We start from the raw sequence: 25,964 nt of genomic DNA on the forward strand, positions 1-25,964 counted from the left end.
CAGACTCTCTATAGAGATTGTGCATTGACTGTGAGGTCTCAATCACAGCGGGGGTCGTGCCAGACAACATGGCACTGAAGCTAGCCACAGTAATGATAGGATGCTAAAACAAACACCGCAAATAAACAAAAGATGGACAGTGACAAGACAGGCATGCCTGAGTTTTCTATTTTAACCCTTAGGCTATGCTTTTTGCTGCAGAAAACCTGCGGATTTATCTGGATTTTCTAGATAAATCAGCAGGTTTTAGCAAGTACAGACACTCCCCATGTTATCCTATGGGACATGGGGAGTGCTGTGTCCATGCTGTGGTATGCGCGGCTGCCAAATATCCTGCAGATGTCCCGCAGCTCCACATAACTGCAGGTCAATTATTTATGCGGAAATACCTGCGGACGTCCCGCCTCACCACTATGGAGATAGAAGCCGGGACTTCCGCAGGTAAGTAGCACGAATGTCCGCAAGTTTACCACAGATATTTCGCTGGAATCCCACAGCAATGGATAGCTGCGGATTCTGGGGAGCTGCTGTGGGAAGCCTGCGGACGTACCTGTGGATATATCCGCCGGTACATTGTCCCGTAGGCACATAGCATAACAGCATGTTGGCAACAGCTTATATAGCAAAAACTTGCTGACAGAGTTCTTTTAACTAAGTAGTAAACAAAATATTTAGACATATTTATTATTCAAATATTTTCTTTTCTTTTAGACGTAGTCAGTTAGCAGCCAAGTTCTCAAAATGTGACCCGGCGCCTGATGTGACCACTGACAAAATGTAAGTTATAGCAATATTGCATGCACTGACTCTGATGTCTTTATTAGAAACTTTTGCGTACGTTTTCTATGGACATCTCTTGAAGTTTTTTTTCCCCTAAATGTATTTTTGGTTGGAAATTTTTTCAATTAGATTTCACTAAAATCACCTCCCACTTGTCTTCTAAAGCCTTAAGGTGATGTCACACACAGCGACGACGACAACGACGTCGCTGCTACATCACCATTTTCTGTGACGTTGCAGCGACGTCCCGTCGCTGTGTGTGACATCCAGCAACGAGCTGGCCCCTGCTGTGAGGTCGTTGCTCGTTGCTGAATTTCCTGCTTCATTTTTTTCGTCGTGTCGCTCTCCCGCTGTGAAGCACACATCGCTGTGTGTGACAGCGAGAGAGCGACGAAATGAAGCGAGCAGGGAGCAGGAGCCGGCGTCTGGCAGCTGCGGAAAGCTGTAACCACTGTAAACATCGGGTAACCAAGGGAAGACCTTTCCCTGGTTACCCGATATTTACCTTCGTTACCAGCCTCCGCCACTCTTGCTGCTAGTGCCGGCTCCTGCTCTGTGCACATGTAGCTGCAGTACGCATCGGGTAATTAACCTTATGTGTACTGTAGCTAGGAGAGCAAGGAGCCAGCGCTAAGCAGTGTGCGCGGCTCCCTGCTCTCTGCACATGTAGCTGCAGTACGCATCGGGTAATTAACCCTATGTGTACTGTAGCTAGGAGAGCAAGGAGCCAGCGCTAAGCAGTGTGCGCGGCTCCCTGCTCTCTGCACTGTGTACTGTAGCTAGGAGAGCAAGGAGCCAGCGCTAAGCAGTGTGCGCGGCTCCCTGCTCTCTGCACATGTAGCTGCAGTACACATCGTGTAATTAACCCGATGTGTACTGTAGCTAGGAGAGCAGGGAGCCAGCGCTCAGTGTGCGTGGCTCCCTGCTCTCTGCACATGTTGCAGCACAGCGACGCGTGTCGTTATGATCGCTGCTTCGGCTGCTGTGTTTGACAGCTAAGCAGCGATCATAACAGCGACTTACAAGGTCGCTGCTACGTCACAGAAAATGGTGACGTAACAGCGACATCGTTGTCGCTGTCGTTTAGTGTGACCCCAGCTTTAGCCTGCACTAGCTCTGAGGGGAGAGTTTGTCTTTCTTCCTTGATCTGATTAACAGCACTACTGCTAGATTTCCAAGGTTGTGTGGATTATGTAGGGGGTGTAATCCACATTAATTAAAGCAAAAATTTTGCAACTTTTGCCTTTTTTTCAGTTTGCATCAGCTATGCCAAAATAGGTGGTCTAGGAGAGAGCTGTGATGGGGCACTTCATAGGCAAGAAATGCTACTCCTGTCCTTAAGTAGAGAAGCATTTCTGGCGCAGCGCACACCGCTTATTAGAGGCATCTTCTATTTCAGTAAGATGGACCTAACACAATTGTTTGCGACGCCGTCTTGATGAATCAACCCCATTTTCTTCTAATAAGAAGTCCAGTGCAGTGGATCCAATTCGTTCTTGCACATACATTGATTTGATTAACAGCACTAGTGCTAGATTTCCAAGGTTGTGTGGATAATGTATGGAGATATAATCCACATTAATTAACTCCAGAGGGATGGCATTAATAGATTCACATCAGCTGCTGAGTATAGCTGACACCGTAATGCTCAGATATGAACGAACCCGAGGTTCGGTGTTCGTAGCAAACACAGACACAAGAAAACTGAGTTCGGATTCGGAGTTTGGGTGAATTACACAAGAACACCACTCGTTCGAGCATCATTGTCCTTGGGTGCTCAGCCCAGTGCGAGCCGCTTGCAGTGTTTGAATGGCTCACACTGGCGGTAATAACAGCGTGATCAGATATAGTGTGTACCCCACCCAAAAAAAAATAAAAATAAATAATACTGAAAAACCCCGCCCACCTGCCCCCGGAAGTGATCTGTTTATGGCTGGCTGCATGTGGACAGAGAGCTGAACTGCTTAATTAGTGACTTCCATTGGGGTTCAGGTCAAGTCTGTGTCCCAAAACGATCTTAATTTACAGTTCGGCTGAGCGCATCGAACTGAACCTCCACGGGTCCGCTCATCTCTAATTAGCTTACAACCGGGAGCTCTTCAAAGTTCTGTTTGTAAGGTTTGCCGGGCTACGGGGATGTAATAGACAGGTTGCTCCAGCATAAAAATGAGGAAGCGCAGGTTTTGAAAAAGGAAACCTGATCCCAGAATCACTTTAATCCCTTGTTATGTTACCATGTAGTCATTTTTTTATAAATTCTATTTTCCAGCTTTCTGCAGTTTTTTGACAATATTACAAAGCTTGATTCTGGAGGATATGGAACAGTATACAAAGCAAGAAAAATGCTGGATCAAATATATTATGTTGTGAAAAAAGTAAAGAGGCGTTCAGAGTAAGTATTTCGTCTATTTATGTTTACATTTTTTACTTGTTCCCAATACTGCAGTTACAAGAGGCACCCGCCATGTTTGGGACACATGTGTACATTATATTGTTACAACGTGGTAACATCTATCAACTCATAAATAAAGACTTCTCTTTATTTTCACCTTATCTTCAAGTATCTATCAAATGTAAATGAAGTTCTCGTTTGGTAAGAATTCTCACATTTATGGTTGAATTGACATATTTCTTCACATGGATTCTGTAGGTCTCATGTTCTTAAACTGTCACTAAACCATTTGCTTTTATAGTGGTCTCTAAAGTCTTTCTATGCACCATACCATACTATATATATATATATACAGTATATATATATGTGTGTGTGGTGGGTGAGAGCTTATATTCCGTTGTGTTTTATATAGAAAAGATGAGAATGAGATCCAAACCCTGGCTCGGTTAGAACATAAGAACATTGTTCGGTACTTCCACTCCTGGGCTGGAGAAGATTTCTGTACAGATCATAGCAGCAGCGGCAGGTAATATTGTTTTTGCTTGAGCTTTGGGTTTAATGTTTAATGGTTGTGTGCCTGTTATGTTATAAAGTAGTATAGAATAGTGTGTGGTGGTTACATTTTCTTTTTATACAGTATTGAAAGAACATGTTGTCTCCCACATCGAGGGGGGTTTTGGACAAATTAAGACCCTGGGTGAAATTGTGAAATTTAAAATGGGGCCCCCAGTTCTGAAATATTCCAACAACACTGTTAGGGCGCAGTCAGACAGCCATATAACTTGGCTGGGGATCATATCGCAATGTGCGGACTGGCTGTCTGCATGACAGCTGCAAAGTAATTTTTTGCCATGACTAAAGGCCGCTTTACACACTGCGATATTGGTACCGATATCGCCATCGTGCGTACCCGCCTCCATCTGTGCCCGTGTCGCACAACATCGCCCGGACCCGTCACACTACTTACCTTCCCTGCGATGTCGCTGTGACCGGTGAACCGCCTCCTTTCTAAGGGGGCGGTTCGTTCAGCGTCACAGCAACGTCACAGCAGCGTCACTGAACCGCCGCCCAATAGAAGCGGAGGGGCGGAGATGAGCGGGAGGTAACATCCCGCCCACCTCCTTCCTTCCGCATTGTGGCCAGGAGGCAGGTAAGGAGATGTTCCTCGTTCCTGTGGTGTCACACGGAGCGATGTGTGCTGCCGCAAGAACGAGGAACAACTTTGTTACTGCTGCAGTAACGATATTTGAGAATGGACTCCCATGTCGCGGATGAGCGATTTTGCACGTTTTTGCGACGATGCAAAATCGGTCATAGGTGTCACACGCAACAGCATCGCTACAGCGGCCGGATGTGCGTCACAAAATCCACTGTAGCGATCTCGTAGCGTATAAAGCCCGCTTAAGAGTGGGGTCCACTCGAAACGTGTAGGCCAATGTGTCCTACCAGTCATTATTCACTTTGCAGCTTTAACAGAAGCTGCAGCCACAAGATCACTACAGCCAAGGGCCAGGAATGGCAGAGACAATTGGAGCATCAGGGCTGGAGCCATGAGGGAATTATTTCTATGCTATTTTTTTTTTCTTATATTCACAGAAAACTCCCTTAGGCCTCTGTCACACATTCGCGCCTCCGGTACGTGTTTGACAGTTTTCTCACGTACCGGAGACACGAACACACGCGGACCTTAGTTTTCCTAATGGTTTGGACACATGTAAGTATTTTGGAACGGAACGTGTGTCCGTTCCGTACTTACGTGTGTCCGTGTGTTCCTCATGCCGACATGTCCGTGTTTCTCCGGCATCACAGGTGTCACAAGGCCCGCACCCGTACCACACGGATATAGTGTGGATGCGGTCCCGTGTGGCACGCACCGGAGAAACACGTGTCATTGTTTTAAATTAAAAAAAACACATACTCACTTCCATAATCCCTGCAGAATCTTCCGCTGCAAACCGTTGCTGGTGACCGCCGCTCATTATGAGAGAGGTGGGCGTGCTGTCACGGGCGCTAATCTCCGCCTTTCCGCTCGGCCGGAAGCAGCATCAGCGGGGAGTGGGCGGGGCTGGAGCCGAAGATCAGTACCCTGGATAGCAGCAAGGACCACGTGAGTATGCAAATAACTGGTTCTCTGTGTGTTATCGCGGATAACACACGGAGAACACACGTGGCCCGCACGTACCGGAGACACGTACTTTCCAGACGCAACATGCAGGGAAAATACGTGTCTCGCGGCACGTGCGTGATTTTCAAGTATGTGTGGCAGAGGCCTACGGGTCTGTTTACTTGCACTGTTTTTGCTGCAGATTGTTGTGTTTCAAAAACCAGAGTGTTGTCAGCAAAAATGCTGTGCACAGTACAGGCATTTTTTAATATATTTTTACAAGCGTTTTTGCAGCCTTTTCACTTGCTTTTTTGTTTCCCATTCATTTGAATAAGGATAAAACGTTGCAAAAATGCAGAAAGAATTGACATGTAACGGACGTATAAAAAAAGTGTCTTCTCTGGTCAGTATAGTGCTGACCTGGGCAAGGGGCGGCCCGCGGGCCGCATGCGGCCCACCTACTGTCTGTGACCGGCCCGCCCATCTTAGCTCAGAGTTGGAGGCGTGGCCTGATCTATGCTTCAGCCCCACTCTCACTGCCGGGAGCTATGTATCCTGCAGTGCAGTGATAAGCAGCTGCCACGCCCCCTCTTGCTGCTAGTTATGCCCCTCTGGATGCTGGTCACAGTCTCTGGATGCCTTCCATGGCGTCTATGCTGCTAGCCACGCCCCTTTTTATGTAGTCCACGCCCCCTCAATGCTGGACAAACACACTCCTTGGATGCCTTCCTTGTCCCCTCCTGCTGCTGTTGATGCTGGCGACGCCCCCTCTGCCTGTCCCTTCTACCCAGGATCATGTGACCGGCTCATCTGCATAACGGCCACTTCAAAAATGTCTGTTCTGCAACTGAGGTAAGTGCACCAGTAGCAGCAGGGAGAGTGCAAAGTGTCTGCAGGAGAGGAGAGCAGGGGAGCAGCACTTGTCTTCAGGTCCCCCCTGTGCCTGCAATAGAAGAAGCAGACACACAGGGGACTCAGAGAAGGCAGCCAGAGGAGCCCTCAGGCTCTGCTGCTGCAGTGCTGCCTGCCTTTGCCTTCAGCGTCCCCAGGAGCAGTATGAATGCCCCACTGGCCACCAGGGCCAGTATGTATGCTCCCCACTGGCCACCAGGGCCAGTATGTATGCTCTCCACTGGCCACCAGGGCCAGTATGTATGCTCTCCACTGGCCACCAGGGCCAGTATGTATGCTCTCCACTGGCCACCAGGGCCAGTATGTATGCTCTCCACTGGCCACCAGGGCCAGTATGTATGCTCTTCACTGGCCACCAGGGCCAGTATGTATGCTCTCCACTGGCCACCAGGGCCAGTATGTATGCTCCCCACTCGCCACCAGGGCCAGTATGTATGCTCCCCACTCGCCACCAGGGCCAGTATGTATGCTCCCACTGACGTCCATATTTTAATTGAATCTTTGTATTGTTTAACTTACTGTTTGTTTATGGAGGGTTAGTGTATATACTATATACAGTATTGGGTAGAACTGAGTTTATTATATTAGTCCGGCCCTCTAAAAGCATCCCAATTTCTCATGCGGCCCCATGGGAAAATTAATTGCCCACCCCTGGTATAGTGGGATACTTTGGAATAGTATAGCACACTGCAATATTCCATAAAATAGTATATAAGACCTTGTTCACACTGTTTTTGCAGTGCTTCCAGGGGTTCTGCCGGATTCCGCCTAAAATAGGATTCAGCCAAATCCCGAGGGCCACACAGACTGCAATGATACAAGTGCAGTTCAAATTAATTCCATTTGTGTTTTTGTATTTTTTTTCTCCTGAAATTGACCATCTCATTTTTTTTCTTAAAGTCTGTGTTTTTTCTTCTAAAAATATCCTCTTTTCTGTGGCTTTTGAAACAGATGGGTACATTCAGAAAAAAAAAAATCACACAGGGAGCTCAATTCAACTCCAATCCTGTCATTGCAGCCTATTCAGGCAGAACTCAACGAACGCAGTAACGAAAAATAGTGTGAACAGGCCCGAATGTAAAACCCATACATTAGACATAGATTGTGCTTACAGTTGATCCCTAGTAGTTTTACACTGATAAAAACTATACATGCACACATATAATTTATATATATATGCTACATATATATATATATATATATATATATATATATATACATACACTATATACTGTGTATACATACACATAAAGTAAGTACATACACATATAATTTATATACATGGTATATATATATATATATATATATATATATATATATATATATATATATATATATATATATATATATATATATATATATATATATATATATATAGACACATACTATATACTGTGTATATATACACATAAAGTAAGTACATACACATATATAAAGAATATACACACAGAGGCACATATATTGAGTTTATATATGTTTACATAAGCACATATACAGTTTATAGACTGGACAAAAATATAAATGCAACACTTTTGGTTTTAGTCTCATTTTTCATGAGCTGAACTCAAAGATCAAAGACTTTTTTTATGTCTACAAAATGCCTTTTTCTCTCAGATATTGTTCACAAATTTTTGTAAACCTGTGTTAGTGAGCACTTCTCTTTTGCCAAGATAATTCATCCACCTTACAAGTTGGGATAACAAGATGCTGATTAGATAACATGATATCGCACAGGTGTGCCTTAGGCTGGCCAAAATAAAAGGCCATTCTATAATGTGCAGTTTTATCACACACACGTCGCATATTTTGATGGCGCGTGCAATCAGCATCCTGACTGCAGGAATGTCCACTTGAGCTGTTGCCCATGAATTGAATGTTCATTTCTCTACCATAAGCCATCTCCAAAGATGTTTCAGAGAATTTGGCAGTACATCCAACCAGTGTCACAACCACAGACCACGTGTAACCACATCAGTCCAGGAGCTCCACATCCAGCATCTTCACTTCCAAGATCGTCTGAGACCTGCCACCCAGACATCTGCTGCAACAATCAGTTTACATAACCAAAAAAATTCTACACAAACTGTCAGGAACCATCTCAGGGAAGCTCATCTGATGATCGTTGTCGTCATCGAGGTCTCCGCCTTCCTGCAGTTTGTTGTCGCAATTGACACATTCGATGGTGTCTGGCACGTTGGAGAGGTGATCTCTTCATGGAGGATTCCCAGGCTGCCAATATCCAGCAACTTTGCACAGCCATTAAAGAGGAGTGGACCAACATTCCACAGGTCACAATCAACAACCTGATCAACTCTATACGAAGGAGATGTGTTGCACTGCATGAGACAAATAATGGTCTCACCAGATACTGACTGGTTTTCTGTCGCCACCTGGACCACCCCAGTACTGTAAAACTGCACATTTTAAATTGGCCTTTTATTGTGGCCAGCCTAAGGCACACCTGTGTAATAATTATGCTGTCTAATCAGCATCTTGATATTCCTCACCTGTGAAGTGGATGAATTATCTCAGGAAAGGAGAAGTGCTCACTAACACAGATTTAGCCAAATTTTCAAACAATATCTGAGAAAAAAAAGGCCTTTTGTGCTCATAGAAAAAGTCTTATATCTTTGAGTTCGGCTCATGAAAAATGGGAACAAAAGTGTTACATTTAGATTTTTGTTCAGTGTATATAGCTTTAAACAATATTAATCTATGTAGCTATGGCCTGAAATACTGCTTATTTTTTCTTTTTATACAGTCATAGTCGATAGTGTTAGCACCCTTGAAATTGTTGCAGAAAATGAAGTATTTCCCCGAGAAAATATTGAAGTTAAACATGTTTTGTTATACACATATTTATTGCCTTTGTTTGTATTGCACAACACAAAATACAGAGAAAAAAAAAGGAAAAATGGACATAATTTCGCATGTACGCACGCACGCACACACACGTTTGTTGATTGTTCCCACAGCTATAACGTAATTGAATCTCCCTCTTTTTTGCATTGATAGCCTCCTATTTGACCCGTCATTTTATTGTTTTTTTTTTTTTTAATTATATTCCAATAAATGTATATGGTTGTATTAATTAGTGGGTGGTCTTTGTTACTCCCGTGAGTTCTTTGTAGGCATGTACAGTGTTTTGGGAGTATTTCACCCAGTTACTTTTAACATACATTGATGAACTGGATATTTAAGTTGTGTTCCAGGCCAGGAAAAATTTGTTGTGCCACATCTATTCAGTATATTATAAATCTGAGATAAGCTTAAAGGGGTTTTCCTACCAGCAAAGTTAATTTTAAAGTTATTGTATTTTTCATTTTATAAGACACACTGGATTATAAGACGCACCCCAAATTTAGAGAAAGTGAAACTGTAAAAAAAAAAAATTGGGTGTGAAAATGGGGCCGTTTCATAATCTGATTGTATCTTACCAGGGGAGAGGTGGCTGCAGCAGTGGTGGTGGAGCGGGGGTCACAGGAGGTAGGGGTGGTGGTGGAGTAGGGCAGTGCTGTGGGCATCCCGGCTATGCTCACTGCATGCACTGTGAGGCATGAACCATCCAGAAAATTTTGGTGATGCGGGCTTCAAAGAAATGGTGCCCGAAATTGGCGCGTGCACAGAATGAACCTTTAGCTCAATGAGGAGCTGAGATCTCATCTGTTAATGTGCCACATCCAGGCGCCATATTCCTTAAGTCGGTTGCTGGGAGATCAATGGACCGGAGGTGGTGCACGTACATATGAGATCTTGGCTCATTATTGAGCCAATGGCTCAATCTGTGCACGCGCCGACTCCAGTTGCTATTTCTTTGAAGTCCACACCGGCGATATTTTCTGGATGGCTCCTGCCTCATGGTGCCCTCAGCGAGCATAGCCAGGATATCTGCAGCCCCGCCCTACTCCACCACCACCACTACTTCCTCTTGTGACCCTGCTTGACTACCCACTGTTAAGCTAAATTTTGGGGAGAAAAAGTGCGTCTTGTAATCCAAAAAATACAGTAATTTTAATCAATAGATCATGGAATAATAATAAGTTCCACGATTGGATGTGTTTAAAAAAGTGTCCTTGTGCTGAGATAATCTTATATATGTGCTCCTACTATGTACTGTGTAAATGCCGTGTCGGACTGTACAAGGACATGGTCTGATCATACCACATCTCCTGGGCAGGGGAGAACGCAAAAGAAAGTATACAGACATTACAACATAGGATCATAGCTGATCCTTTCTGTGAGCCATTTCCCTAATTGTTTTTAAAAAAAATCAGTATTTGCTATCCCTTGCTGTAGTATATGTATACTTTTATTTTTACTTCCTCCCATGCCCAAGAGACCATGTCTCTGTACGGTCAGGCACAGCCATTACACAGTACATAGCAAGGACACATATATAAGATTATCTCAGCACAGGAACTTTTTTTTTTTTAATCACATTCAATTGTGAAACTTATTATTCCAAGATCTATTGATTAAAATTAACTGTGTTCATATGAAAACCTCTTTAATGTTGAAGCAGAGCGCCTGATTCCAGGGATGTGTGACTTGCTCAGCAACTGGCTGTAATTTCACAATCAGTGTTTTATTAGCAGGATAGTATCATGAGATGACTAGGTATCTTTTTTGCAAGCCAGTCCAGCTAATCTGTTTACTCCGCCATCACCACTGATTGGCTGCTTGCTAACAATGTACTCATACAGTGTACACAGGAAGTTGTCATTCAGGATTGTGAGCTTGTTGTACACGGATCAGCAGTCATAGCATTGCTATATCTACAGTAGAATAAACAGGGATTTTATCAGCACTGCACCCAGTAGTCCAGTAAGTGATACATCATTGGAATCAGGCTCTTTGCTTTTACATCATATTTCTCTCAGATTATATAACAAAAACCTGACAAATTTTCCTCAAAGGGAATCTGTCAGCAGATTTTTGCTATGTAAGCTGAAGCCAGCATGCTGTAAAGGTTAAAAAACAAAAATCAACTATGCCTGTCTTATCAGGCTCCATGCTGTTGTTTACTTAAACTAAAGGTTTAGCTGGCTGTGCCATGTTGTCCTGCGTGCCCCTTCCTGTGATTGAGACCTCACTGTCAATGCATATTCTCTATAGAGAGCCTGGTGTGGGCGGGGACAGCTCCCTGGGCTCTGCTACATGAGTAAACCTAAAAATTTAGATCATATCAGAACAGCTGCAGCCAGTAATCTAAGTGATACATAGTTGGATTCAGGATTTCTTTGCCACATCATGCTACTTTCAGATGAAGTAGCAAAAACCTGCTGTGAGATTCTTTAATAACTATTGTAGTGACAAAATATTGTGAAACTATTGCTGTCTGTGCTATTGAAATGAGCAGTCAGCAAGCCCCCGCCATGCACAGCACTGGACACGTGAATGTCAGCCCTTATAACCTTTTGTTTTTTTAGATCAATATAAGTTCATAATTTTGCACTCCTAATTCTTAAAATATCTGTACACCGGTTGGAGCTCTGTTAGGCAAGATTCACACCCACATTGCATCCTCGATTAAGAGTCTACATTGCAGGTTATTTCAGTTTTACTCGAAAAAAAAAAGTGCAATGTGATTTGGTATTTTTTTCAATTAATAGACGGCCACCTGAATGGAAACCTAACAGACCCCATCATAGTTAATAGGGCACTCCCTGGTGCATTTTGTGTCCTTCATAAAACAAAGCCGTTTCTGCCAGTTCAGCATGTATATTCTTAGAACAGAACCAGAAATCTTATTGTGTTATATTGTATTACTTCTACTGTAATTGTTTAATTTTACCCTCTAGAGATAAAGTTGAGAGCCTGTTTATTCAGATGGAATGGTGCGCACAGGGCACACTGGAAAGATGGATCAAAGCGATGAACACTATCGATAAAAGGACAAGTCTCAACATTTTCAGGCAAATTATTGATGGAGTGGAGTACATTCACAGTAATAACCTAATCCACAGAGACTTGAAGGTAAGTTATTGTTTATCAGTTTTGTCACCCAAACTTGGGTATCTATTTCTAGTATCTGTGCACCTCAATAGTTTATTCCCATGTTTACTCCCATAGTTACATAATATGCTAAAAATTGTGAGAACTTTTTTTCTCTAACTCTTTGGATATGTGCACATGCTGCAGATTTGCTGCAGAATGCACCAAAATCCACTTGTGGTTTTCGTGCAATTTTTGATGCATTTTTCGAACATTTTTTTTTTTGCATGCAACAAGGAAACGACCGTCAATAAAGTTAGGCTAATAAAAAAAAAAAAGTAATTTCCTGTTTTAACCATTGGCCTGCTCATCATGACATCACATCCTGCTTTAGCCATGCGGTTTTTGTGTAAAAAAAAAAAAAAACGCTGCAAAACCGCACCAAAAACTCACTGTGTGAACACACCTGTGGATTTGCAGCAGTTTTCATCACAACATTGAAGTCAATTGGTGAGAAAAAAAGCTGCAAATCAAGACCAATAATTAATATGTTGTAGATTTTTTCTGCATCAAAATCTGCCCCAAATCTGAAAGGAAAGAAAATGCAGTGTTGGCACAGCACTCATAGACTTCACTGGCTTCAGGAGAGGGATGCAGATTTTGAAAAACAAAAAGCATCAAAAACCGCGTCAAATAACGCAGTGTGCACAAGACCTTAGATTGCATTGTATGGCCACTTCTTTATTAATTTTGGTAATATAAGTCACTCATGCTTTCAATCGGTGAACAAGAATCACATGATCCTGTTCTTTTGCCAGGTTGGGATCCAGGGGATAGTACCTCAACCTATTATACATTTATTACATATTCTGATCATACATCATGATAACTCTAGAAAGGAATACCCCTTTAGGACTAGGGAGAGTTGGGATTTTGGCACAAAAGCAATGTTTTTTTTTTTAATTTTGCCTATTAGGCTGAGGACACATGGCGAGTAAAATGGAGCGAATGGAATGCAATAAAAAATCGGATTCCACCCGCACCCATGTTACTCTATGGGGCCCCTTCCATGAGCGTTTTTTTTTTCTTTTGTGAGCCGTAATCGGACCGAGAAAACAGTTGCAGCATGCTGCGGGTGGAATTCGATTTGTTTTCACGCGCACGCATACAAATCTATGGGTGCGAGAAAAACATTGCACTGTACTCGCATTGCACTGAAGTGCAGTGCGATATACTCATCAGCTGATGGAAGAGATTGGGAGATTAGTCCTTCCCTCTCATCTACAGCGCCTGCCTTCTCCTCCGTAGCTGTGCTCTGATCACAGTATAATGACACTTGGCTTACATTTGCAGCAGAGCAGGAGTCGGGGGGTCATTATCATAAAGCATCCGATGCTCTTGCATCGGATGCTAAATGCCCTTAACAGTGTTTCCCAAACTTCAGTCCTCACGGCCGAGTAGTAAAAATGCCTTAAAACATTCTCTCTCTCATTATTCTGGCAATTGACAAATATAAATAATTTTGGCTCCTAATTGACCTAGAGTGGAAAGGTTTATTCTGATTTCATGTCAGGTAGTGAGAAAAACATGCATATGGTGTCTTATTAGATAATGTATGTAAACTTATGGTTTCAACTGTATATTCTTATAAGGGTACGCTCACACGAGCGTGATAATCGGACTAGTGCAATGCGAGAAAATCTCTCATTGCACTCGGACCTATGTTAATCAATGAGGGAGAGCAGTTGGTCAGTTTTTCTCGCATCCAGAATCTGCGGCACGCTGCGATTTTCTGCTAGAGCCGTATCCCTCGCACCTATTCAAGTGTATGGGTGCGAGAGATACATCGGACTGCACTCGGATGTTATCCCAGTGCAGTGCGATATACGCACAGGCTGACCATGGAGGAGATGGGGGGATTAACCCCTCCCTCTCCTCCGCAGCACCCGTCCTCAGCTTCACAGCTGTGACCTAATTGCAAGATCGGGTCACAGTCACATGACACTCGGCTCACGCTCGCAGCAGAACCTGTGCTGAGGGACATTATTATGTCGCATCCGATGCCATACGCTCGTCTGAGTCCAGCCTTAAGATAATTATCCAGAATGACACGGGTCATTTTATAGTAGCTTTGTTTTCTCATTTAACATAATTAGATAGGCAAGAGATAGGGAGGGGGATCTCCAATGACTCGTAATATGAATTCTTGTTGCCATGAGGCGGTTTGTGTAAGGACATAGTTCAAAATAGAGTTTAAAAACAATGTACTTGACACAGAAAATGTAACAAAGTATTCTAAACAGTTTTTAAGTGTGCTCTCATAAAAGGCTGATACTTTTTTAATCTCGATGGTTATCTCCATGTTGGTAGTCTAAGGGTGCCTTCACACTTTAGCGATCTGACCTGGTCAGGATCGCTGCTGCATCGCTACATGGTCGCTGGTGAGCTGTCAAACAGGCAGATCTCACCAGCGACCAGTGACCAGCCCCCAGCCAGCAGCAACGTGCAAGCGACGCTGCGCTTGCACGGAGCCGGCGTCTGGAAGCTGCGGACACTGGTAACTAAGGTAAACATCGGGAATGGTTACCCGATGTTTACATTAGTTACCAGCGCACACCGCTTAGCTTAGCGTGGGCAGGGAGCAGGAGCCGGGACTGGCAGCGTGAGAGCTGCGGAGGCTGGTAACGAAGGTAAATATCGGGTAACCACCTTGGTTACCCGATGTTTACCTTGGTTACAGCTTACCGCAGGCTGTCAGACGCCGGCTCCTGCTCCCTGGACATTCAGGATTGTTGCTCTCTCGCTGTCACACACAGCGATGTGTGCTTAACAGCGGGAGAGCAACAATAAAAAAACAAACCAGGGCTGTGTGTAACGAGCAGCGATCTCACAGCAGGGGCCAGATCGCTGCTCAGTGTCACACACAGCGAGATCGCTAATGAGGTCACAAAAACCGTGACTCAGCAGCGATCTCAGTAGCGATCTCGCTGTGTGTGAAGCACCCCTAAAAAAAAAAAAACAAAAAACACACACAAACAAAACAAAGCTTTCAGTTATCAGATCAGATCCAGCACTCTTGTGATTTGTATCAAAATGCCCCGACACAAAGCCACGTACAGATTCTGACCTTGTTTGTTGCATTCAATAATGTTCTACATTGTAAATAATGACATGATTGTTTTTTCGTCTTTTTTCCAGCCAGCAAATATATTGTTTGCAGAACATCTGACTGTAAAAATAGCGGATTTTGGTCTTGTAACACCAATGAGTGAAAAACACAAAAACGAAACCCGCTTGCGAACTGCTGGGCGAGGAACTGAGTGTTATATGGCACCAGAACAGGTAAATTATACATGAATGGCGCTGATATTTTATATTGATGGTCAAGTAGGTTACATAATAATTTACTAATATCGCTAGTTATAGGAACAAGTGTTTGTTTTCAAGATAATTTCGGAGCCTTCCTATTGTATGATGTATGTAAAATACAATTGTCTTTAGATTGTTTCTTCATTTATAATATCTAACGTTATTGCACCATGTATAAATAGTTCCCCATAATGTATGCAAATTAACTTTCCTCCAAAAGGAAGAAAACTGTCATTCTGACCTAAACGTTAACTACCTAAGGTGGCACAAAGTCTGAAACGTTAGAGTGCTTAGAAACAGGTCTTGGTTGTTGTGGGGTTCTTCTTCCTTGTCAGTCCAGACCTGAGTTTTGGCTGACTGGGTGGTATACCTGTGACCCAGCTCTTGCAGGAACAGGGCTACTGGTTCCCCTTGAGGATATCCAGCTTGAGAACCAGAAGACCCAATAGTTACAAAAACTATGTGTTTAAGGTTTTTAACTTTCCTTTCCCTGAATTATTACCTATGTTTTCTCTGATGTGCAGGGCTTGGGTTGTGGTCAATTTTGAATTACTTTTCTCTATGCACTCTGGAATGTATCCACAGCTATATTTTATAAGGTAAATGCCTTTTATGCATGAACCAAGCTCCTAATGCATCTCTATGAAAGCCAGAACAAGGCTCTCATAGGAATTTATTGAGTTGTGATCTCCGGCGCGCTCCATGAAACACTGGAGAAGCAGCCGTTAGGTCACAAATCACTGGAGACCGACCGGAGCGGCAGCGATAAATGTTGAAGCTGCTGGAAAGTGAGTATCAAGTGAAAGCTGACTTAGGAGGAAAGCGCTTGACCAAAAATGGCACTCACTCAAATATTTCTTTGAAAATATAATACCAGTTTTTTCTTTATCGCTCCTTTGGGAGACCCAGACCATGGGTGTTTAGCTTCTGCCTCCGGAGGACACACAAAGTACTACACTTAAAAGTGTAGCTCCTCCCTCTGAGCTTATACACCCCCTGGTGAGCCAGTCCCAGCCAGTGTATCGCTTTGTGTTCAGGAGGCATACATCCACACATGCATTCTCATATAATTTTTTGTTTTTTGGAAAGAGATTGAAGAAATGCGGGTCCACGTTTGGACTCCCGGCATGTCCCTTCTCACCCCACTGTGTCGGCGGTGTTGTTAAGGTTGATTTCCAAGGCTGGAGCCTTTACATGCCGTGCTCCTTCACCATCCCTCCTGGGCTCTGGCTTGAAGTGGGAGCCAGCACGGTCTCCATGCCTGGCAGGACACCGGTCTCCATCCACAGCCCCTTGAGGATTCTGTTGGACCGGAGCACTCATCCCCAGGGACCTGGCCCTGCGTCTCAGCAGCTAAGTACCTGAGACGTTTATGTGGGGGGTCCCTGTTCTTTATTGTATGGGGAGAGTATGCTGTATGTGTTTATTTTGACATTTCCGGCGAGTTCTCTAGCTTTCGCCCGAGAATCGCGCCGATGGTGCCTGCGCGTCGGCCTCGCCGCTTAAATTTAGGCCCCGGCATTGCCGGAGGCCTAGTTGCTGTTAACTTCCCTCGCATGTCACTCATGCAAGAGGGACAGGCACGGCTCCTCCCGGCGGCCGTTCTGCACAGGGGAGGGACACTCCCCACTGCTGGGGCGTGTCTCCTCTCCTGCAGGTCTATGGCCCTCCAGTTCCCGCTCCCCTACAGGAACGCCCCCTAGTCCCGCCCCCTCTCTTCGCTCCGGCGGCCATTTTTCAGGCAGAGTTCACTCTGCGCTGGGCCTGTCTGCACTCTGCATCCCTGCTGAGGTGCTGTGCATTGGGGTCCGGGCTTCGGGATCTGGAGGGCACACAACACCGCTTCCAGCGGTCTGGTAAGCCACAGCCGGTCTCCGGTTGTGCACCTCTGTATAGTCTCCCTGGGGTTCATTCTCTTGCAAAGCCCCCACTCCAGCAGCATGTCTCACACAAGGAGCAAGGCTCCAAAGCTTTATTCTGTATGCACTGCATGTAAGCTCCTGCTGCCTGAGCCGAGCACCTGTCCACATTGTGATGTTTGCTCTAACTTTGCGGTGCCACAGCCTGGAGTCTCACCCCCAGTGGTCTCTCAGGGTGCTTCTGCACCTGTGGCTGAACCCCCGGCCTGGGTAGAGTCCTTTTCTAGGTCCATATCCCAGTCATTTTCTGAGTCCATGGGACTTTTGTCCAGGACTTTGATGAATATACATCAGCCCTCCTCACAGGGTGCCTCTAATACTCTTGCCAGAGCATCCCTATCCTCTGACCTCCGTCCATCAGAGCTCACAGAGGATTCATCTTCAGGTCCCAGACCCCGTCCTTCTAAGAGAAGGCGCAGGGTTTCCTCCCCCTCCCCATCCCGCTACTCTGACTCAAGAGCTGACTCTTAAGATGAGGAGGATGCCCTCACAGGGGGCTCGGAGGCTATGTACCCCATCGATCTCTCCGAGGGTGACTCAGATTTTAGTGACTTGATTGCTTCTATTAATTCTGTACTGGATCTTGTCACGCTCCCGGTGTCCCAGCAGCGCTCCTTACCTACTGAGCCGGTCTCACCATCCAGGCACCGCTCTGTAACCACTGAGCCAGTCACACCTGCGTCACGCCACCGCTCTGTACCCACTGATCCAGCCTCGCCAGCGTACCACCGCTCCTTCCTCACTGGTCCAGTCCATGCGTCCACCGGTCACGCCTGCCATTCCCGCTCATGCTCCCCTGAGTCCTGTTCCTGGTCTCAGGAGTCTGATTCTGATTAATGTTCTGTATAGGACCGGGCCGCGCCCACTCACCTGGTCTTATAGCCCCAGCACTGCTGCAACAGGAAATGACCTGAGGCTGTGCTGAGTATATAAGACTGGCCTCTCCATGTGGGCGGCGCCTGATCATCGTGTGTGTTTCTATGCCTTGTCTTGTGAGCTAAGTGCTCAGGTCTTTGTTCCTGTTTCCTATTACTGCCTTAAAGTACGCTGTGACCTTAGTGACCTGGTCCTGTCTTTGCTTCCTGATACCTGCACCCGTTCCTGCCACGTTAGTGCTCCAGCTACCGTGTACCCTGCCCTCCAGGTGGGGTGCTTGGTCCAGTGGATCCACCTCCTGGGCCTACCAGTCCTCCCTGGCCCTCACAGATCTCAATCCGCCAGTCTCAGAGGAGCAACCCTCTCTGGCAGAAAAGCATCAGTTTACCTTACCTAAGAGAGTAAAGAGTGTGTTCTTTAACCACTTCAGTTTTCAGACCGCTGTGACCAAACCCAGGGCCTGTCCTGACAAACGCTTTCCAAAGCGTGGTTCTGATGACCGTTTTCACTTTCCACCTGAGGTGGTCAAGGAGTGGTCGCACTCCCCAAAGGTAGACCCCCCGGTGTCTAGGCTCTCAGCCCGGAACGTTGTGTCGGTGGCTGACGGCACCTCACTTAAGGATTCCACTGACCGTCAGATTGACCTTCTGGCCAAATCTGTGTATGAAGCTGCGGGGGCCGCTTTTTCCCCGACTTTTGCAGCAGTGTGGGCTCTCAAAGCCATCTCTGCTTCCCTAGAGGAGATGCATTCCCTCACCAAGGAATCTATGCCTGAGATGGTTACCTTAACTTCTCAGGCTTCAGCTTTTTCATCTTATGCCATGTCTGCCATGCTAGAGGCTTCTCACCGCACTGCGGTGGCTTCAGCTAATTCCCTTGTTATCCGCAGGATCTTGTGGCTTCGAGAGTGGAAGGCAGATGGTTCTTCCAAGAAGTTTCTTGCTGGGCTCCCTTTTGCTGGGTCCCGGCTGTTCGGTGAACAGCTGGATGAAATTATTAAGGAAGCTACTGGCGGGAAGAGTACTTCCATGCCACAAACCAAGACCAGGAAACCCGCCCAGGGTAGGAATAAATCGAGGTTTCGTTCCTTTCGTTCCTCCAACTGGTCGTCCTCTAAGCCCTCCGCCTCGTCCGCTAACTCAGCTAAGGATCAGAAATCCAACTGGCGCCCAAAAGCGCGTCCGCAGAAGACCGCAGGAGGTCCTGCCACTAAGGCATGACTCTCTGCCCGCTCCAGCCACGTCCTTAGTCGGTGGCAGGCTCTCCCACTTTGGCGACGCTTGGTTAAAACAAGTCTCCGATCAGTGGGTGAGAAATATCATATCTCACGGCTACAGGATAGAATTCTCTTCCAGCCCGCCAAACAGATTTTTTCTCTCAACTCCCCCCTGCTCCAAGGCCGCCGCCTTCTCACAGGCCGTGGCATCCCTGCAGGCAAACGGAGTGATTGTACCAGTTCCCACTCGGGAACGGTTCAGAGGTTTTTACTCAAACCTCTTCCTAGTTCCCAAAAAGGACGGTACCTTCCGACCCATCCTGGATCTCAAGCTTCTCAACAAGCATGTTCGGGTGCGGCATTTTCGCATGAAGTCTCTGCGATCAGTCATTGCCTCAATGACCCAAGGGGATTTCCTGGCATCCATCGACATCAGAGATGCCTATCTACATGTGCCAATCGCAGTTTCACACCAGCGTTGGTTACGTTTTGCCATAGGAGAGGATAATTTCCAATTCGTGGCTCTCCCCTTCGGGTTAGCCACTGCCCCTCGGGTATTCACCAAGGTCATGGCGGCAGTGATTGCGGTCCTGCACCTCCAGGGGTTGGCAGTGCTTCCTTACCTGGACGACCTTCTAGTCAAGGCTCCATCCAGCGCAGACTGTCAGCGGAGTGTCTCGCTCACTCTCGCCACTCTAGCCCAATTCGGGTGGCTTGTCAATCTTCCCAAATCCACTCTGACTCCGACCCAGAGTCTCACGTACCTAGGGATGCAGTTCGAGACTTTGCCGGCACTTGTGAAGTTGCCCTTAATCAAACAGCAGTCTCTCCAGCTAGCGGTGCGCTCTCTGCTGCGGCCCCACCGTTATACCCTCAGGCGCCTGATGCAGGTGCTGGGTCAAATGGTGGCGTCCATGGAGGCTGTTCCCTTTGCCCAGTTCCATCTGCGCCCTCTGCAGCTGGACATTCTCCGCTGTTGGGACAAGCGGCCTTCCTCGTTACAGAGGTTAGTGGCTCTGTCGCCACGGACCAGGAGCTCTCTTCAGTGGTGGCTTCGGCCCCTCTCCCTGTCCCAAGGGCGCTCCTTCCTGGCCCCGTCCTGGGTGATTCTCACCACAGATGCCAGTCTATCCGGCTGGGGAGCGGTATATCTCCACCACAGAGCCCAGGGCACTTGGACTCCGTCCGAGTCAGCCCTTTCAATCAATGTGCTGGAAACCAGAGCCGTGTTTCTAGCTCTCCTAGCTTTTCACCACCTGTTGGCGGGCAGGCACATTCGAGTCCAGTCAGACAACGCAACAGCGGTTGCCTACATCAATCACCAAGGCGGGACACGCAGCCGCCTGGCAATGATGGAGGTACAATGCATCCTTCAATGGGTGGAGGACTCCAAGTCCACCATATCCGCAGTCCACATCCCAGGCGTGGAAAACTGGGAAGCAGACTATCTCAGCCGTCAATGCGTGGACGGTGGCGAGTGGTCCATGCACCCGGCAGTGTTTCAGTCAATCTGCCGCAAATGGGGCACTCCGGACGTGGACCTAATGGCATCCCGTCACAACAACAAGGTTCCTGTTTACGTGGCTCGCTCCCACGATCCTCAGGCCTTCGCCGCGGACGCTCTGGTTCAAGACTGGTCCCAGTTTCGTCTGTCCTACGTGTTTCCCCCTCTAGCTCTCTTGCCCAGAGTCCTGCGCAAGATCAGAATGGAGGGCCGTCGAGTCATCCTCATTGCACCGGACTGGCCCAGGCGAGCTTGGTATCCGGACCTGCTTCAACTGTCCGTAGAGATGCCGTGGCATCTTCCGGACCGTCCAGACCTACTCTCGCAAGGTCCGTTTTTCCGCCCGAATTCTGCGGCCCTCAAATTGACGGCGTGGCTCTTGAGTCCTGGATCTTGACGACTTCTGGTATTCCTCCTGAGGTCATCTCCCCTATGACTCGGGCCCGTAAGTCTTCCTCCGCCAAGATCTATCACAGGACTTGGAAAATTTTCCTGTCCTGGTGTCGCTCTTCCGGCCATCCTCCTTGGCCATTTTCTTTGCCGACCCTTCTGTCTTTTCTACAGTCCGGTCTGCAGCTAGGACTGTCCCTCAACTCTCTCAAGGGACAAGTCTCAGCTCTGTCAGTACTGTTCCAGCGGCGTCTCGCTCGGCTGGCTCAGGTCCGCACCTTCATGCAAGGCGCGTCTCACATCATTCCGCCTTATCGGCGGCCCTTGGATCCCTGGGACCTTAACTTGGTCCTCACGGTATTGCAGAAACCCCCTTTTGAGCCTCTTAGCGAGTTTTCTTTGTATCGTCTTTCTCAGAAAGTGGCCTTTCTAGTTGCCATAACTTCTCTCAGAAGAGTCTCTGATTTGGCTGCGCTCTCCTCGGAGTCACCTTTTTTAGTTTTTCACCAAGACAAGGTGGTTCTCCGTCTGACTCTGGACTTCCTTCCTAAGGTGGTCTCTCCCTTCCACCTTAACCAGGACATTACCTCACCTTCCTTCTGTCCGGCCCCTGTTCATCGCTTTGAAAAAGCGCTGCATACTCTAGATCTGGTGCGTGCTCTCCGGATTTATGTGTCTCGCACCGCTGCGCTTAGGCGGTGCACCTCTCTTTTTGTGCTAACCACAGGGTGGCGCAAGAGTCTCTCTGCTTCTAAGACGACCTTGGCTCGTTGGATTAGATCGACCATTTCGGACGCCTACCAGAGTACTCAGGTGCCTCCCCCGCCGGGGATCAAAGCACACTCGACCAGAGCTGTCGGTGCCTCTTGGGCTTTTAGGCACCAGGCTACGGCTCAACAAGTCTGTTAGGCTGCCACTTGGACTAACCTGCATACCTTCTCGAAGCACTACCAAGTGCATGCTCATGCTTCGGCAGATGCGAGCTTGGGAGACGCATCCTTCAGGCGGCTGTTGCCCACTTGTGAAGTTAGGTTCTGCCTACTTCTTAGTTTTTCTGTTTATTTCCCACCCAGGGACTGCTTTGGAACGTCCCATGGTCTGGGTCTCCCAAAGGAACGATAAAGAAAAAGAGAATTTTGTTTACTTACCGTAAATTCTTTTTCTTATAGTTCCGTATTGGGAGACCCAGCTCCCTCCGTGTTGCCCATTGGCAATTTTCTTGTTCCGTGTGTTATCACCGGCTGTTGTCAAGACAGAGTCTCCGGTTGTTCCGGCTCTTGCTCTGTTCTACTTGTGGGTGGCTATTCTCCTTCAGCTTTTGCACTAAACTGGCTGGGACTGGCTCACCAGGGGGTGTATAAGCTCAGAGGGAGGAGCTACACTTTTAAGTGTAGTACTTTGTGTGTCCTCCGGAGGCAGAAGCTAAACACCCATGGTCTGGGTCTCCCAATACGGAACTATAAGAAAAAGAATTTACGGTAAGTAAACAAAATTCTCTTTATTTGTGTATACATTTTAAAAAATACATACAAAAACATAGAAAACTTACATTTTTAAAAAAAAACACAAAATATACAGAACCCAATCCAAACTAAAGTCCTCCTATTATATAATAATAAATATTCCAGAGATTTTATCATAAATATCCAGAATTAAGTTGTTTAGAAACACATGAAAGACCAAACAATTACCGTATTTTTCGGACTATAAGACGCACCGGACCATAAGACGCACCCTGGTTTTAGAGAAGGAAAATAGGAAAATTAAATTTTAAGCAAAAAATGTGGTGATGACACACTGTTATGGGGCGAGGATCTGCTGCTGACACTATTATTGGGGTAATGTCCCCAAATGCTCTACTAAGGTACCTCATCCTGGTAATGATCCTCCTGCCTTGTGTGTGTGTGTGTATATGTATATATATATATATATATATATATATTTATATATATATATATATATATATATATATAATATATATATAATATATATATAATGTCCCTCATCCTGGTATAGCCTCATCTTGCTATATACTGCCATCCTGATCCTGATATGTGCTCCCATCCTGCTATATTTGCCATCATCCTGCTATATACGCCATCATCCTGCTCATATACGCCATCATCCTGCTCATATACCCCATCATCCTGCTCATATACCCCCATCATCCTGCTATATGCCATCATCCTGCTCATATACCCCCATCATCCTGCTCATATACCCCATCAGCCTGCTCATATACCCCATCATCCTGCTCATATAACCCATCATCCTGCTATATGCCATCATCCTGCTCATATACCCCCATCATCCTGCTCATATACCCTCATCATCCTGCTCATATACCCCATCATCCTGCTCATATACCCCATCATCCTGCTATATGCCATCATCCTGCTCATATACCCCCATCATCCTGCTCATATACCCCATCATCCTGCTCATGTACCCCATCATCCTGCTCATATACCCCATCATCCTGCTATATGCCATCATCCTGCTCATATACCCCATCATCCTGCTATATGCCATCATCCTGCTCATATACCCCCATCATCCTGCTCATATACCCCCATCCTGCATTCTGTGGCACACAAAAAAAAATAAACAAACGTTTACACTAACCTTTCCTCGCTCCACGCAGCATGGCTCCTCCTCCCGTCTGTGGCGGCAGCGCTGTGTGGAGCCGGCCACAAAACCTGCAGCATCGCGATGTCCTCCTGTCTGTGCCGGCGGCGCGGCTGTGTGGACACGTGCGCACAGCAATGACGTCATCGCTGTGAGCACCGCTAGTCTCCACACCGTGCGGCCGGCAGACAGGAGGAGATCGCGGGGCTGCAGGGGAACGGTGAGTTATACTGATTCACTGCACCCCGCGCTGATGATGATGTGCGGGGAGCAGTGAATACAGCCGCACATGATCACTCCAGGCTGTAGTTGCCAGGGGTAATCATGCGGGCAGGCTGTTTAATATGCGCGCATCCCCCGCCCACCTGTCTTTGCCGGCTTCAGCGCTGAGAGATGGGCGGGATGATGGGCATGCATATGTAATGAGCGGGCCCATGTGGTCACGGCAGGCGCTGCTGCAGCCTGCTCGTGCCCCGATGACCCGCTCCACCGCAGCACCCTCATTTCCCACAGCCCTATATTCAGACCATAAGACGCACCCCCCACTTTCCCCCAATATTTGGAGGAAAAAAAGTGCGTCTTATAGTCCGAAAAATACGGTACTTAGGTCAGTATAACCCAGTGACCTAGTAGTCAAAACAGCAAACAGCAAAATCCATTAATGTGAAAAAAGCAGGAGTTTTGTCATAGTAACAATCTCTATCTAATAATACAAGAGGCTCAAAGAAACCTGGCCTGATGCGTGTCGCTAGTGCAGCTTCATCAGGGGCAGTGGGTGCCCTTTAGCCAGATTTATTCAATTTCCTATATAGCCAAGTTCCTGGCTTCCCATACACAAGCAGGTTTCAACCGCACATAGAGGTAACTTTTGGTTAGGGACCCATACACACACTATGGCTATATAGGAAATTAAATAAACCTGGCTAAGGCTCTGTGCGCACTGGGAAATGGAATTTTCTTGTGAAAATTCCGCATGCTCTCAAAGATTACCGCACCCGCGGTAAATAACCGCGGGAAACCGCACCCGAAAACCGCATGCGGTTTGCCGCGGTTTTACCGCGGTATTATTCGCGGTATTGCCGCGGTTTTGCCGCATGCGGGTTGGGATGTGCTTTATTGCATTCAATGCAATAAAGCACATTGAAGGAAAAAAAAAAAAAAAAAAAGTCATTTAATTCTGAGATAGTAGATAGACAGAAGAATAGATAGCGGGATAGATAGATAGACAGATAGAGGGATAGATAGAAGGATAGATAGATGACAGATCGCTGCATTTCCCACGGTCGGCAGTGAGTTCACATTACCGGCCGTGGGAAATGACCGGTAATTACCTCTCCTGTCTGCTGCATTCATTCAGCGCTGTGTCTGTGACACATCGCGGCTGGATGTCAGCAGTGCAGGACGCAGGAGCCGGAGCTGTGTGGATTATGCTGGAGCTTTGTTTGGGGGGGTTAATAAAATGGTGAACGAGGCTTGTTGGTTTTATTTAAAATAAAGGATTTTTCTGTGTCTGTGTTTTTTTCACTTTACTTACGGGTTGATCATGTCAGCTGTCACATAGACGCTGCCATGATCAAGCCTGGGGTTAATGGCGGTGGTCCCCCATCACCATTAACCCCTTGTATTACCTTGCCACCACTGCTACACGGTGGCAAGAAGAGCCGAGGACACTCCCGGTGCTGCCGCATAATGTATGCGACAGTGCCGGGGCAGCTGCGGCTGATATTCTCGGCTGCGGGAGGGGGAGTGAGGCGGGGGACATTACCCCTGCCCCTCTCCCTCCCCAGCCTGAGAATACCGGGCCGCCGATGTGTGCTTACCACGGCTGGACGGTGAATATGCAGCGGAGCCCACGTTCTTTTTTTTCTATATTTCCGTTTTCTTTCTATGTGTGTTCTATGTGTCTGTGATGTCTGTGTGTGTGTGATCTGTGTGTGTTT

General features: G+C 46.6%; 1 protein-coding gene across 1 annotated transcript in view; it reads left to right on the forward strand.

The window, feature by feature from the left end:
• The window catches only part of LOC142297186 (interferon-induced, double-stranded RNA-activated protein kinase-like), a 211,261-nt gene that overhangs the window by 155,402 nt on the left and 29,895 nt on the right, over window positions 1–25,964 (forward strand). The window contains exons 13-17 of the mRNA XM_075341454.1: window positions 712–777; window positions 3,050–3,172; window positions 3,585–3,698; window positions 11,990–12,164; window positions 15,321–15,464. Of these exons, the coding sequence (XP_075197569.1) occupies window positions 712–777; window positions 3,050–3,172; window positions 3,585–3,698; window positions 11,990–12,164; window positions 15,321–15,464 (622 nt within the window). The remainder of the gene's footprint in view (window positions 1–711; window positions 778–3,049; window positions 3,173–3,584; window positions 3,699–11,989; window positions 12,165–15,320; window positions 15,465–25,964) is intronic.

The sequence above is a fragment of the Anomaloglossus baeobatrachus genome, chromosome 3, assembly GCF_048569485.1.
Source record: "Anomaloglossus baeobatrachus isolate aAnoBae1 chromosome 3, aAnoBae1.hap1, whole genome shotgun sequence".
Classification (NCBI taxonomy): Eukaryota; Metazoa; Chordata; class Amphibia; order Anura; family Aromobatidae; genus Anomaloglossus; species Anomaloglossus baeobatrachus.